General features: G+C 31.4%; 1 protein-coding gene and 1 long non-coding RNA gene across 7 annotated transcripts in view; one reads left to right on the forward strand and one right to left on the reverse strand.

Moving 5' to 3' along the window:
* The window catches only part of Beta-spec (spectrin beta chain), a 32,673-nt gene that overhangs the window by 17,396 nt on the left and 189 nt on the right, over positions 1-15,088 (reverse strand). For 5 of the 6 annotated variants that reach the window (XM_072898318.1, XM_072898316.1, XM_072898314.1 and 2 more), the window contains exon 2: positions 548-736. In XM_072898318.1, coding sequence (XP_072754419.1) covers positions 548-683 — 136 coding nt within the window. In that variant the 5' untranslated portion in view covers positions 684-736. Of the gene's footprint in view, positions 1-87; positions 152-547; positions 737-15,088 lie in introns of those variants that run through there. The other variant, XM_072898315.1, reaches the window with a different exon arrangement.
* On the forward strand, positions 5,660-9,014 carry LOC140668960 (uncharacterized). The gene is made up of 4 exons (XR_012047277.1): positions 5,660-6,100; positions 6,540-6,752; positions 6,877-7,017; positions 7,251-9,014. It is a non-coding gene; the product is annotated as an uncharacterized lncRNA (long non-coding RNA).

A 15,088-nucleotide genomic window follows, 5' to 3' on the forward strand; every position in this document is an offset into this window, starting at 1 on the left:
ATGAAATTAATAATATATATTAATGAAATTAATAATATATAAATGTTTTATTTGAAATAATTAATGTGAAATTTCTTTGAAATTTACCTCGAAGATCAAACACGACTTTATCATAATTCATCTTTAGAAAAAATAATCTACAATTCTGATATATATATATATATATATATATATATATATATATATATATATATATATATATGTATTATTTTTTCACTTTCGTTCAATATTTATTTCTAATTTATTTAATTATTATACTTATAACAATCTAAATGAATATATAAAACAACCACACTTAATTCAGGCTAAAGAGCAACTACTTGAAAACAGAGTTATGTAGAATTCATAAAGCAATTATCAAGAGGATGCGGTTGATTGATATCTCAACAGTTTTCTATAAAAAAAAAAAAAAAAATCATTGCGTACATTATCATTTTTAATTACACAATAATATAAAAAAATAAAACTGTTATATATTTGTTTTGCAGAATTACTAAAACACAGAGATTATACTGTGATTAAAAAAAGGATCGACAAAACTACATACCAGCTAGCGCCTTAATACGTGAGCGTTCGAAAAGTCTCGAACTCGAGTTTCCCCCGTCGTATTCGTACTCGTCGACAATCTCTTGTTGCAGCGTGGGGTCCCATCCCCCGCGCACCACCGAGATATCGGTCGTCATTTTGTCAATCGGACCAACAGCTCACTTCTGTCTAACCCTTAAAAAGGGTGCACCTAAAACATTGCACAAAAATCATTAATTCGCGAACAATTAAAGAAAAATATATGATGTTATAATATTGTGTCTCTTATTAACAAAATCTACTAATATATAAATATAAGGAACTTTTTTCATTTAGTAAAAAACTTTAAAATAATTCAAGTTACGTAAAAAAGAGAGAAAGAATTTTGTGTATAAAATATCTAAATCAATTTTACTTTTTCAATAGAGATAATGTGTTATATCTTTATATATACATACATACATATGTACAATATTATATATATTAATAATTATTGTCGAAATAAAAAAATTATGCAATATAAGGTTGTTAAAGATCATCCAAACTTAAAAAAGAAATATGTTATCAATTTTCTAATTTTCAAAGTTAGTTTTATCGAAAACAAAGCAAGAAAAATTAATTCTGCATCTTCGACTTATTTTTTCATATAGAATTATATGAAAAAATACTTTCCAATTATACTTTCAAATTATAGCAGTTATTGTGTATGGATATTCTAATTGTAAGAATATAATATAGAAAATATTTAGCATATGTATTTTTAATCATAAGTTTAGGAAACATGGTACCACGCATAAAATAAACGAGGACACTATCATAGATTTTTTTCCTTCTACTACCCACGTATAGTATAATGGAAAGCAACGCGATGCACATAAAACGTGTCTTTAATAAGCTCTACGGCCAGCTCCTTGTCGTGTCAGTTAATTTTTACAGATAAGAGAGAACGATAGAATCTTAGCTTTTTTACGAGCAATTTTTTCTCTTTATTCTCTCAAGAAATACTTAATAATTACATAAATAATAGAGAAATTTTAGATAGATTAATTGTTAAACGCGACAATATGCGCAATGCGATTGTACACAACCATACTATATAGATTTTTTAATTCCTTTTCGATAAATTTCACTAATTATATTCTTACCAATACCTCCAAATTGTTAAAAAAAGTTGAAGCTTCAATGGCGTATTATTTGAAAAATATAAAATTGATTATTAATAATAATATTGATAAATTTGTTAAGAAAAACTAATTTTAAATTGATTAAAAGTAAGAAAAACTAATTTTAAATTGATTAAAAGTATGCTCCTAAATTTTATACACTTTTTTTCTTAACAATTCCTTAACAGTATAAAAATCTTACAGCGTATAATTATGTTTCACTTCATAAAGATTATAATTTTGATATCAAAAAGTAAATACTCTGATAAATCCGTTTAAAAAGAAGTGCAATAAGTAAATTTTACTACCTGATTTATGAATTTATCATGTAATAAATCTGATTTAATGTCTCAGACCTCTCTTCTCTATTAATAAAATACATTTGATAAAACGTATTTTCTTAAACATCCATAAATTATGTATATAAAATTCCTCGCGTTAAACGACCCCATTTCTATATTCCCCATATATTTTTACATATTGGATTGGTTTTTTTCTCAATTATTAAAAAAAAACATATACACGCACTTTGGCAAACTGTGTTATGTCACTTTAAGCGAGAAATCATCCGTTATTTTTTTCCATTTTTGTCCAATACTCGTGCGTCCCTCAAATTTGTCCTGACCACTATTGTAATCGTCAAGTTTGCAGGGTCACCGGATATCAAGAAAGCGGCATTATGTGCGTACTGTTAACTAGCCTACCCATCGAGTATACGAATATTTACTCGATTCTACGTGTGTCCGTTTAAAATAATAAAGCGTTACATGCTTGCCTCCGCGTGGGAGACGCAACGCCTCGCGCTCACTACGATTACATCACACGAATGATGTCACACATGCGAAATACACACATTGCATCGGCGTCGCATCAAATGTCCTGCAGAGGTAACTAACGGTAAGCTAAGAACACGCGGTGACATTGGCGTAATATCGACTCTTGTAAAATAATGTGGCATACGCTAGAATTATTATACACACTCACATTTTATTATTAAACATGTGATGTACTGTATGCAGTAAAGTCTAAAATCACGCAAATGAAAATCTAAATCACGCATAAGTGTAAAATAAATATAAAGAACTGTATTAATGTATAATCCTTTTTCTTCTCTTTTTCTATATTATTAAAAAAATATTTAACAAATAAAATTTTGAAATATCACGTTTAAGCTAAAATTATGCTAATTTTTATACAGAATATAATACCATACAGTTGTATATATAATTTAAACATCAAGTTAAATAATTAAATAATTTAATTAAATTATAATTAAATAATTTAAATTTAAATATTAACTTTTATGACATAAGATATAAGTGAATTATCTATGTATAAACGTGAATTATATGTACACATATGCATACAATATAGGGTTAGCAAAATTCCACATTTTTTGGATAAAGTCCATACCAGTGGTAAAAACCGGTATTTTCTGGAAAAAAATACCAGCAAAAACTGGTAAAAACTGGCCTTTTCCATAAAAATTATCAATCAATTAATTTTTTACTATTATATATTTTACTATTTCATTATTGTTTTCTCAAACAAAAAATTAATATAAAATTTAGTTATATCTTCAAAGATTTTATTTTAAATATAATATATATCTCCAAAGATTTTATTTTAAAAATGTATTTTATATATATATATATATATATTAATTTAAGAAAAAATTAAAAGAATTTATTATTATATTGGTTTTGTTTTTTTAAACCATATCTTTAAACCACGTGATTAGTGTATGATTTATTAATTACTTAAAACAAAAATATCTTTTTGTAAAAAAGTTATATATATACTTATAGACATTTTTATAGTTTTTGTCAGTTTATTCCATTCGATAAAGTCCGGGACAGTAAAAACCGAAATTTACCATGGTTTTTTCTACCCACTGGAATTTTTCGGCCAACCCTGATACAATAAATTAAACATAATTTTTCATAAAATCCAAGCCAAGCAAGAAATATTATCATCAACGTGACTCGATATTAAAATAGGGCTGAGGGTTATTTAAAATGACGTCTAACGAAACGTTCTGTTCAATTTACGATCCGTCGTGAACGATGTTTACTAATTAATCTTGATAATGCAGACAGTTGCAACTGCAGCTGCATGAACAAGCGATTGCAATAGCAATGTTTTCAATGGACCAAGTGTTCCACAGGTTAAACGCGCAAATAATATTTTACACATTCGTGCAGGCACGCGCTTGCAAAAACTCTCAAGGAGAACCACGGTAAGCAGATATGGGTATCCGATAATGAACTCGACACAGAAGAGAAATAATTCATGTAACGTGCATGTGTAAAACTTGTATGTATTAAATGTGATTGCGTCAATATTTTTAAATTAAAGACATTCCGCGGTCGCAATTACTATTTATTATTATGTAATCATAATATCCTCGTTTAATCGTCAGCAAGTGTTGTCAGAATTTATTTGTTACATATATCTATATCATTATATACGCTGAGACTAAATATAAAACGCTATTAAAGTTATATTATTTATCGTTATATATTTACTATTCGAAAAGTAGAACATGGTATTGAATATATTGTTCTTTTTCTATTAAATGACGATTAACTTACATATTAAATTATGACTCTTTTTTGAGTAATGGACGAGATGGGAAGTGATTTCGATCACTTTGCGACAATATCGACATGTTTCCCCCGCCGAGAGTCTAAAGAACGCGGGCATGAATGGCATTCTTAAATGTCTGGACAGTCACTTACGATGAATTAAGAGCAATTACGCGAATGCCGTCATACTTGATGGCTGGTATAGTAGTGGGAACGTACAGATTAATGCCTCTGTATCTAGCGGGGGCGGAATGAAATGAATCACAAAGTGAATGACACGATAATCGAGGAAGGTTAAGTTTACTGGTGACACTTTCTATACTAATATCTATGATGCAAGCAGTAGATGCAAACCCGGAGTCTGATTTCTTAGAAAAACTTTATGTAGATCGACAAGAATTTTATCTCCGAAATATGATATGCATAAATAAATATTATGCAAGAAAGGATGCACGCGCGCGCACACACACACGTATATTTGACAAATAAAAATTAAAATAAAATAAAGTAAAATAATTAAAATCTGCGTGATACATTTTAAATTAATTCTTATTTAGACAAACAAATTGTTAATATATTGCAGCGCAATTTTTTATTACAAGGTAATTTGTCACGTTACATTTTGACACAATATGGATATTGATTTTAAAAATTCTTTCTTGTTCAAAAAGATCATTATATTATTATTTTGTCTGTTGGAAAATATAAATGCAAAAAATTAAGTGATCTTTTTCAGCTATTTTTTTCAATTATGTTTACGTATAAGGCGCATATACCGTTGCGAAAAGCTTTCTGTTGAGAAAAAGTGAGAACAAGAAGCTTATTGTGTATCGCAACGAGAACAGCTGGTCTTTATATGCACCGTGAATATTACTTCGACGTTCATAGAAACAGGATTCTGTTTAAATATATCTCTTTTTAAAATTTCTTCTTATCATTACGCAAGCAAAAAATCCAGTTTTTCTAAATTCCTTTGATAACGGATATGACAAATTATCGTTAACCATTATTTTCTCGGCTTTTTATTTTTCGAGAAACTGCACAATAGTAAATTATCATAGATCATAATCGTGCGATAAAAATCAAGTATTTGTACAATTAACATGTTATCATACTTTAGATAGATTACAAAGGTCAAATGTCTTGTATTAAACGTTCATGTTTTTATGTGCACAAAAGAGAGTACATATAAATATATTTATATCACGAAATAATCTCGTTTACAGCAGCCTTTATAATTTAGTCCTTTAAAATTAACAATTTTTAAATCTATGTCGGAAAACCCATACCATTAATTATCTCTCTCCCCCCCCCCCTCTCTCTTTCCTTCTATATATATTAGAGATATTTTACAGAGTTTACAAAGAATTTTTATAAAGTGTCGTGACCTCAACGATATATTTTTGTCGTAGCTAACGGAGAATCGCGCAAATAAGCGTAACGTTGACTTCCTTCGCATGGTGGATCTATTTTTAAGTCGACCTAAGACAAAATACGCACACCGCGACCGATTTTGTCGTCTAATCGGCGCGCCATGCAAATTAAGTCGCGCGCTTGAAACGACGCGCCTTTAAGTCCGCTTTGATCTGCTTTCTAGAAAGAAAGACTCTATATATATATATATATACATATATGCATATACATATAGTATGACGAAAATGGTCGCAACACCGAAGGTAAGATGAACACGTTCGCGCGCACGCACACAACGTCGAGTTATTGATTTTCCACCGGAGTCACCGTGGCGCCGGTGTCCACCGTATACATACATGTACGCCGAGAGCACCTGCATTAATCAGGAGAGAAGGAGGAAAAGAAATGCAGGTAATATTTGTATTTTTTTTTTTAACTTATCCTTAGAATGCTCATTGCGCGTGAGATTCTCTTTATTGCGATATATAATATTTTCCGAAATTATTACAGGCAAATTTAATTAGAAATGTAGAATAAAGTAATGAAGAATTAATGCCTATATAATTTTAAATATATCTCTATGAAGTATTAGATGTGACACAAGATGCGACCTTTATTTAATATCGCGCAAAGATAACCGTATTGTTTATTACGCATATATATTATTAGTGACATTATTAGTATATTAATTATAAAAAAAACTCTTGAAGCACGTAAACTTGTAGCATAAAAATATGTAAAAAATATGTATAACAAAATATCAAACGCGTAAAAGTGTGTGAAATGGTGGCTGCTATCTTTAATAATTATAACTTATATAAATCAAGAAATGTATATATTATTATTGCAGATCGAAATTATATCGATAGTATGATTGAATCATGTATTGATTACAAAGAAAATATTTATCATCTGTGATGTCTATTATTTTCAAAAGTATGGAAAATCGATAGAGGACGTCGTGTATACGAATGTAGTATACGGATTGCAAAATAATTATTTACTTGGTTATTTAAATATATTTAATCGTTCGGATACACTTTTGCGATACGAATTGGCCGAGGTAAATGTTCGATAACTAAAGTCATAGTTGTAGGCATATATCGCGAGGTATGATCAGAAACCGTTACGCGACGCGAATACAATTGTATTCTGCTCTAAACACTTTCCGCTCCTCTCCACTGCAGACATTTATCGCAGGAAAGAATCACGGAGGCGTAAAGTGTATGGGTAAACGCCCTTATGATGACCCAGTTTTCGCCAACATCCCTCTATGCAGGAAGCTGCAAGCTGACTAACAAGTTTTCAACAACTAATAGCTTGACAAAGTATTGAAAAGATTTGAAATATTTTTATGGTTCTAGACAGATTTTCAAAAGAGTTCTGTTGAAAAATCTCCAAAAATAAAAAGAGTGAGATTAATTCATCACTTTTGAAAAAATAAACATTATAATTCTAATTTAAACTCAAATAATTCTAAAGTTTTCTATGCATTTTAAACTATAATATATAATCGTGAAGCTTTCGAAAAAAAGAAAATGCATAAAATTTAATTTTTCAGATAGCTTTTCGCAATTATTTCCCAAAGCTAAGAACGACACTGCAAAAAATTCTAACGATTTAATTATAGTTCTAATTTGGGCAGAGATTTAAAAATGGGATTGGTTTAGAGAAAGAGGATGTTAGTGGCCAGTTTTAAAGATCAACGAAATTAGCGAAGGAGGAGGATTCAGAGGAACAACGCGAGGTGAACGCCCTTATGATGACCTGATTTGCTCTTTCCTTAGCCGAAGCATGGAAGAGTTGTCGTCGTCGTCGTCGTTTGCGCTAAAAATCGATCACTTGACCATGAATTATGCGGCATAATATCAAAAGTACCGATGTAAGTTACGACGATAAATTTAGAATGTGTGTAGGGATGAGTATATATATATGTTATGTATTGTCTTCTTGTAATTTTCTTGGAATAATTACACAATCATTCACAGCGATCATTTTGTCATGTGTCATCAAGTATGAAAAGAATCGCTAAGTCACCAAAATTTCAGTCTTGTTAGAGAGAGAGAGAGAGACTCTCATTAATGTTGTTGAGCAAAAAAATTGTCATTTTAGATGTTATAAATAGCGTCCCCACAAATGTAAAACGTTACGCTTATACAAAATATAATTACTCGCGATTTAAATCACGAATACCTAGTATTATATGATTATGACTTGTGCGAACAATTAAATTGTCTCTCGTAACGTGAAATATAATTATCGGTTAATTACTGTTTTAATTATGTCAAGTATATCTCGATAAAACGTAAGTTTTATTTTAGTAAAAATAGATAAAATGATTTGCAATTTCGCAAAAATGAGCGACAAGAAAATAATTAATTAATAATTAATACTACATAAGAAAACATTTTAAAAATAGTCGAATGCTTCATTACATGTTTCTTTCACTGCGATGTACTTGATATAGTTATTATAAATAACTTTATCATGCATAATTGCATTAGACGAATAATTATTTATGAAGCGATTGCGTATTGTCAAAGGCATTCAGCATGGCACTCGCCAAGTGGCTGATAAATAATGCAACATTTCGGCAACATACACATCGTGCGTAAGTTCTGTCTATCTCTAGAGATGCGTCGATTTTTCAACGTCTATACGTTTTAGTATTGTCATTCTTGATGCAATAATTAATTTACGATTTGCACCGATTAAATTGTTACTATAATTTCGAATGTAAGAAATTAAGAGATCTCTTTGCAACAAAATTATGTATCGATTAAAGAAGAACATACGTTTGAAGCAGTTAAAGAGATCTTCAAATATAAAGAATTATTTAATTGCAATTAATTTCTTTAAAAAAAAATCTCAAAAAATCAGTTTTTTCAGTCCGCCCAAACCGTTCGTATCGTCTGTCTCAAACTCATACGATTCCGAGATAAAAGAGAGTATGTAATTATTCATGGTGCTAATAAAATCTGTTACGCAAAATGGAGCAACGAATCAGACCAAACCACGGATATATTGTCTCGACTGTCCTCGAGCATAATACCTGTCCCTGACACACGGAACTTGCACTGACATTAACAATTTTCAGTAATCTGTCCGTTCCGTTCGTCATCTGCATTCGCTCACGTATTGACAAATCAAATTCGTAATCAATAAATTGAATTGTAATGACATATACGTCGTTGTTATCGTCTCAATGGATCTAAGAAAATCGATCTTGTTAGTTTTAAAATAATGATTGAAATGAAATAATTGTGAGAAATTTTGTATTCGTTACCGTAAATTGTTCGCAAAGAAAAATATATTAATTAAAGCCAAATAATTAGTAATGTCCTCGTTTCAAAATTATCTATAACTTTACAAAATTACAGAATTTACTTCTTATCAAAATCCTGCGAAAATAATAAATCCTTTTAAAATTAATATAAATTTTTACTTTTAGTGAAACTTAGAGAGAGAAAGGAGAGGAGAGGGAGAGAAAGAAAAAGAGAGAGAGAGAGAGAGAGAGAGAGAGAGAATGTATGAGTTCAACTGAAATTGTATAAAGAAACATCAGATGGAAGTCCCTATTTTAGACGAAGAGCCGGTAGTTGTTATTGTACAGCTACGTCACATCCGCATTTACGTTAATCTGCCTGTTGGGCGACTTTGTCGAAACATTTTAGTACATGAACGGAATGTCTGTAAAATACAAATCCTATCGATCAAAGCTAAGTTATTGCACGCAAATATTACATTAATATCTAAATAAAAGAAACAAAAAACTTTAACAGTGCAAATTAATTTCTTCATTGATTCTGGTATATAATAAGCATTTGAAACAAGCTTATTTTTTGAAGTTTGGATTGTTCAAGCATTTTACTACTCACTATTAATTCGATCGATTTCAGTCAATGGATTTCCTATTTCTCTCGCAAAATAAAAAAAAAAAAATATTCGAAAAAATAATTTCAATAAAAATGTTGAATCCTGATAAAATTTTCTGAGAATTCCCTGGTTTCACTAAACAGAAAAAAGATTTTCTAAGATGTTTCCCAGAAGTTTTAGCTTTCTTTAAACACATATAGGTCATCAGTAGATATATCACATATATCTACTATATATAATATAAAAATATAATTTAAAAATATAATTTTTATTTAAATTTAAGATAAAAATCCCTATCAAAATGTTAAGATATTAATGATTTTTTCAAATTTAAATATGCAAAATACATAATGAAAATATATTCTCTCCTTATCTGTGTTTGCATCCTTAAAAATTATTTAATTCTTAAAAAATTACATTTCACAATTTGTTTTATGAAATATGATAAAAATACAATAGAAATATGAAAACTACTATTGAAATTTGTATTTCAGTTTTTCTTTTAAGGAAAAATGCATAATAAGTGACTTTAATTCTCTGCAACTCGCTATATGTATAACGTTTACATTACATAAGGCCTTATCTCGCGAACGAGGCTGCGCGTAATCTGGATGCGTTAACGCTTGATAACTAGGTTGCATCAAACCCTTCTACAGACGGAAGTGCACGATTATCGCGCACTTAAAAAAATCGATATCAAAGACAGGTATCGAGTCGACGAAGCAACAACAACACACAAAGCTTTTCCTCCTCCTCGCTTGTTTATAAAAAGAAAGGTACAAGTGCACGCGCGCACGCACATACGTTTAATGCGATCTCCGTATTCTCGTATGGCTCTCATCGAACCATTTTCCGCTCTGAAAGTGAAGTAAGAGAGATTAGATTATTCGTATTCGATAGTTTTTCTCGAAAGCGCGGTTTCGCCTCGCGAAATCGGTCATACAATGTAAATAGAAAAGAAAGCATCAATCGACAATTCAAATCAATCGCAGAGAAAAAATTGTATTAATTTTTTCGACTGTACCTATATATTAAATATATACAAAAATATATATATATATATATATATATATATATACACTTTAAGATTTTCATTAATATCTTAGCACCTTTGGAGATCTAAATATTTGTCGCTGACAAGTATTTTTTGATCAACATATTAGAGATATCGTGACTAATATAATTCAAATTTATATTCTTTTTGATTAATTTAATATTGTATATATGTGTACGTATACACGAGTTATTACATTGTTATCTCTCATGTTTAATTTTTTGCGCGTATTAAATATTTATAGTTGTATATATTTATCATACATTTATAATTGCTAAATTCATTGTCAGACAGAATTTTGACACTGCACGAATATCTAAATATTATTATAATTAATACGAGCTAATGACTTTCGATATCGGAAATTCTAATACAAAAAATATTCTCGCTCTATTTAATCGGTCCTCAATGGACATATATATATTACATAGAAACTCGTGTCTTGTTAGTTTATGAAATGTGCGCGTGTAAATGTATATTATATATATATAAAATTCAGGACAATAGTATATCTGCATCGAAATCAGATACTTTGCTCAGAAATACTTGAGAATAACTACGTTACATAATATCTTTTGTTTCGAATTAAAACTCGAGGTTTTTTATTGCATTATGACATTAAAAGCAAAATTCTAAATCATTTTTTATTGTATCATACGTCAAAACAAATCAGTATTTTCCATATGACACTATTCGTGCGTTCGATAATAAAGTAAAAATATACTGAAACTTTTTTGGTTCATGAATTAATAAACAGCTGTAAATCTTAATCGACTATTGTAAAACACATTTTTATTGGAATTACAATGTAACACACACATACATCCAGATTAAATTATTATGAATATTTCTTAATTCCACATATGAAAAAAGAAGTTTCGGTATATTTTACTAATGTATTAATGATCGAAAATGCGACTTTAGCTTTCATTTCCTAATATTTTTCTGTTTTTTTTCTTCATTAGCTTTTCATTCACTATAAAATGTAATATCTCGGAATAATTATATCTTAATTAAAGAAGATGATATCATAAGTAAATAAACCATCTAATTCATCAATATCATGTATTATTCATCAGGTTAATTAATTTACTTGATCTTAGGAAGAGAAACTACTCGCACATGCATTCATGAAACGTGATGAATTTCTTGGAACTTTAGCTAAATATAATATTTGTATATGTATCCTATCTTCGTGCCTTATATATTTCTATATCACTAAATTTGTTTTGAAAATATTTACTTGACTTAGTATTGTATATTTTCTATTTAAATGTTGTATACATACGTAGATTTCGAACTTTCCTTATCTTATATTTTAATACTAATTATCTAATATAATGCGCGTATTTAATGGGATTAGAATTAGACTAATTTACTATTATTGTAATTAAATTTGCCCAAGTAAATTTGCCAAGGGATTTATTGCTGAACAGTTATTCGCAATTGTTTATATTTAATAAATTTATGGAACTGACGTGACGTGTTTTTAACTGTAAAGAAAAAGTTCTTATTAAAAAAGCACTGATATATCGATTAATATTTTTTTATATCGAGCTAATATTTTTTTTACTAAATTGGCAATGTTATTAGTTAATCACATTTTGTAATCGCGAGTCATATCTTCGCAGAATCTTTGATATCAAATATGTGATGCAAATGAAAAAAATTCTACACAATAACGACTTTATTTTAGAATATTAAAATAATTTAACTTTGGAATATCAGTCTCGTATCTTGAAATGTGTATTAAATATAATGATATAAGAAAATTAATTTTTAAATTTAATAAAAATTGTAAATTTCTATATTTAAATCCATTTGACTATTCATATAAAAAAAAATAATAAATATAAATATGTAAAATTATATACATATTTTTTTAAATCAACTGTATTTCAATTATTCAAGTTTCTGAAAAATCGAGCTACTTAAGCAGTGTTTTACACCAGAACATCTAATCCAAAAAATTCTATTTTTTAGGGGTTATTTCCCTCTCGTTTATTTTCTTTCGATCGAGAAACTGTACTGTACTGTATATCTCGAACGGTGTTTCGCACTTTGTACACTGTAGCTATTCGTCGACCTTAACATTTCCCAGCATTTAATCGCGATAAAGTGACTCAGCTCTAGATTCGGCGTCGTGACGAAATCGTTCGTAATCTGCAAAGAGACGATTGCCAATGCTGGCCGATACCATTAACACATTAGGTCATTAAGTTGCTAATGTGTACACGTGTGTGTGTGTATACTATACAATCGTTCCTTGATAAAAAATATCCTATGTACGTGCGAATTTGAAAATAAAATAAAGTTAAAAAAAAAATTTCTTTTACGATAGTAATACACGCTAGCCATATTTCAATTTTCTCTTTGGGAAACATTTACATATATCTCTCCACGTCACTCTCAGAGTTAATTCCCCTTCCCTTGTGTGCAAGTTAACATCGTTGCGTGTATTCCTGAAATAGCATATGCCGTGTAAACGATACGTCGGCATATACGCTTCTTCCTCTCGCAGATCTACGAACGCACGAGTGCGCGCACGCATGCACGCACGCACTTCCGTCAAACACGCTGTGGTCAGCGTGCGATCGACGCGTAACTGGGAGGCGGAAGTGCCCGTAAATCGAGGAAACCTGGCTACCTTCGTGAGGTTGTACCTGAGGCGCGTACACATCGTGAATGTCACGTGAATTCATTTGCGAGCCGCCGTTGTGTTCTGGCGCGACAAAAGCACCGTTGTTTCCAGATAAGAGCGGAAGTAAAATAGCAGTTATATGACAAGTGACATTTAAAGTTACGACACACAAAATATTTTGAAGTTAAGTTATTGAGATTAAATGTACTGTTGAGAAAGAGAGATAAAAAAGCTTCTTAAATATTACTCAAAAAAAATGAGGCTCGGATAAAAAAATACTATTTATTAAACGAACAAGTATCTGTCTTCGAAATTCTTTTTCATTATGCGACTTGGTAATGTTTTTTGGCAGATAATTCTTACATAACGATTTACCTAGCAGTGATAAAAGCGATAAAGCTAAATTGACATGGGACTTGAAAGCCTTTAAATTTGCAATTAGATAAAAAAAAAGACGTACGTCAACAGATATAAAGAAAAAAAAATTCAAAATTGTACGCAATAAAAAAAAATTTTTTAAATAAGAGAATGCTATAAAAAAATAATTATTCAAAAAAATAGATATAAAGTCACACTTGGCAACTAATATCTGGTTACATATTATTAATTACTATTTAATTGCATACTAATTAATTTATAATCGATGCTGTACGTCTTAGAACTAATCCCTTTCATTTTAATAAACATTTCATATACACAGTTCAAAAGAAAATTTATTACTTGTGCGATCTCGTCTCACTGGATGCTCTCGGAAAACTCGCTATTATACGTACGCGTACATCGCTCCGATGAAATCGCGAAGCAGGTACAAGGACGAGTTTATCTCGCGCAATCGAAGCGCGAGATCGTTTTATTTGCCCTCCACGCCCATTGACATCAATTTAAAATTAAACGCAATACGCGCATCGGCGGCGATCGCGGTTTTTGTCGCATCGAATGCAGAGTACTTCGTCGAGTACTTCGCTCCCGAGTACGATGAAATTTGAGGGGAAAAAACTCGGAAGACGCGTTCTTTTTTTTATCTCGTTACGTTACGAACGTGGCGAGTTACGATGTTCGATTCGCCTCTCGGTGCGCGCTCAACGCGTTCAATGGATCGCGCCGGGAATTAGGTCACCGGCAGATAGGTCGTCTTGACAGGTGAACAAAACCGCTCGCAGGCGGACGGGCAGAGATTGGAAAAGGGAGAGCAAAGAGAAGAGAAGAGGAGAGGGGGGGGGGGGGAAGAGAGAGAGAGAGAGAGAGAGAAGGCGAAAATTAAAGTCGATGCAACGAAACAACCTCTTTGAAAGATACGAAACCGATCGACGACGCCCTTCGATCTTGATGTATCACGCGACAAAGGATTAACCGAACGGACGACACGTCGCGCGGGCGCGCGACACCATGAGAAAAATTACTCGCCCTCCCTCTCTTCCCCCCCTGATTTCTGCAGCCCCCTTTAGCTGCAGAGATGATTCGATCGCGCGCACAGTGGAACGCGTTTCCCAGCAACTATCAACCGCGACGAAGGTGGCAGCGGCGGCGGCGGCGGCAATCGATGCCGGCAGGGTTCCACCGACTCCCGCGGACGATCGACGACGACGGCGACGGCGACGAGGACGGTTCCGATGCCGTAACCGTTGACCCACAACGCAGAGCCGGATGGACGCCTGATCGTTATTGACAGTAATAAGGTCGTCGCGACACATCGACATTGATAGTTTCGACGTGACGTGACCGGTACTACCGTACGACACTAGGGAGAAGCTAAGCGGCACGCACGCCATTTTTATCCCGACAATATCCACCCGTCACCGCGGCCACTTCGCCCGTACTCTTTCTCTCG

This window comes from Anoplolepis gracilipes, chromosome 8 (genome assembly GCF_047496725.1).
Source record: "Anoplolepis gracilipes chromosome 8, ASM4749672v1, whole genome shotgun sequence".
Lineage (NCBI taxonomy): Eukaryota > Metazoa > Arthropoda > Insecta > Hymenoptera > Formicidae > Anoplolepis > Anoplolepis gracilipes.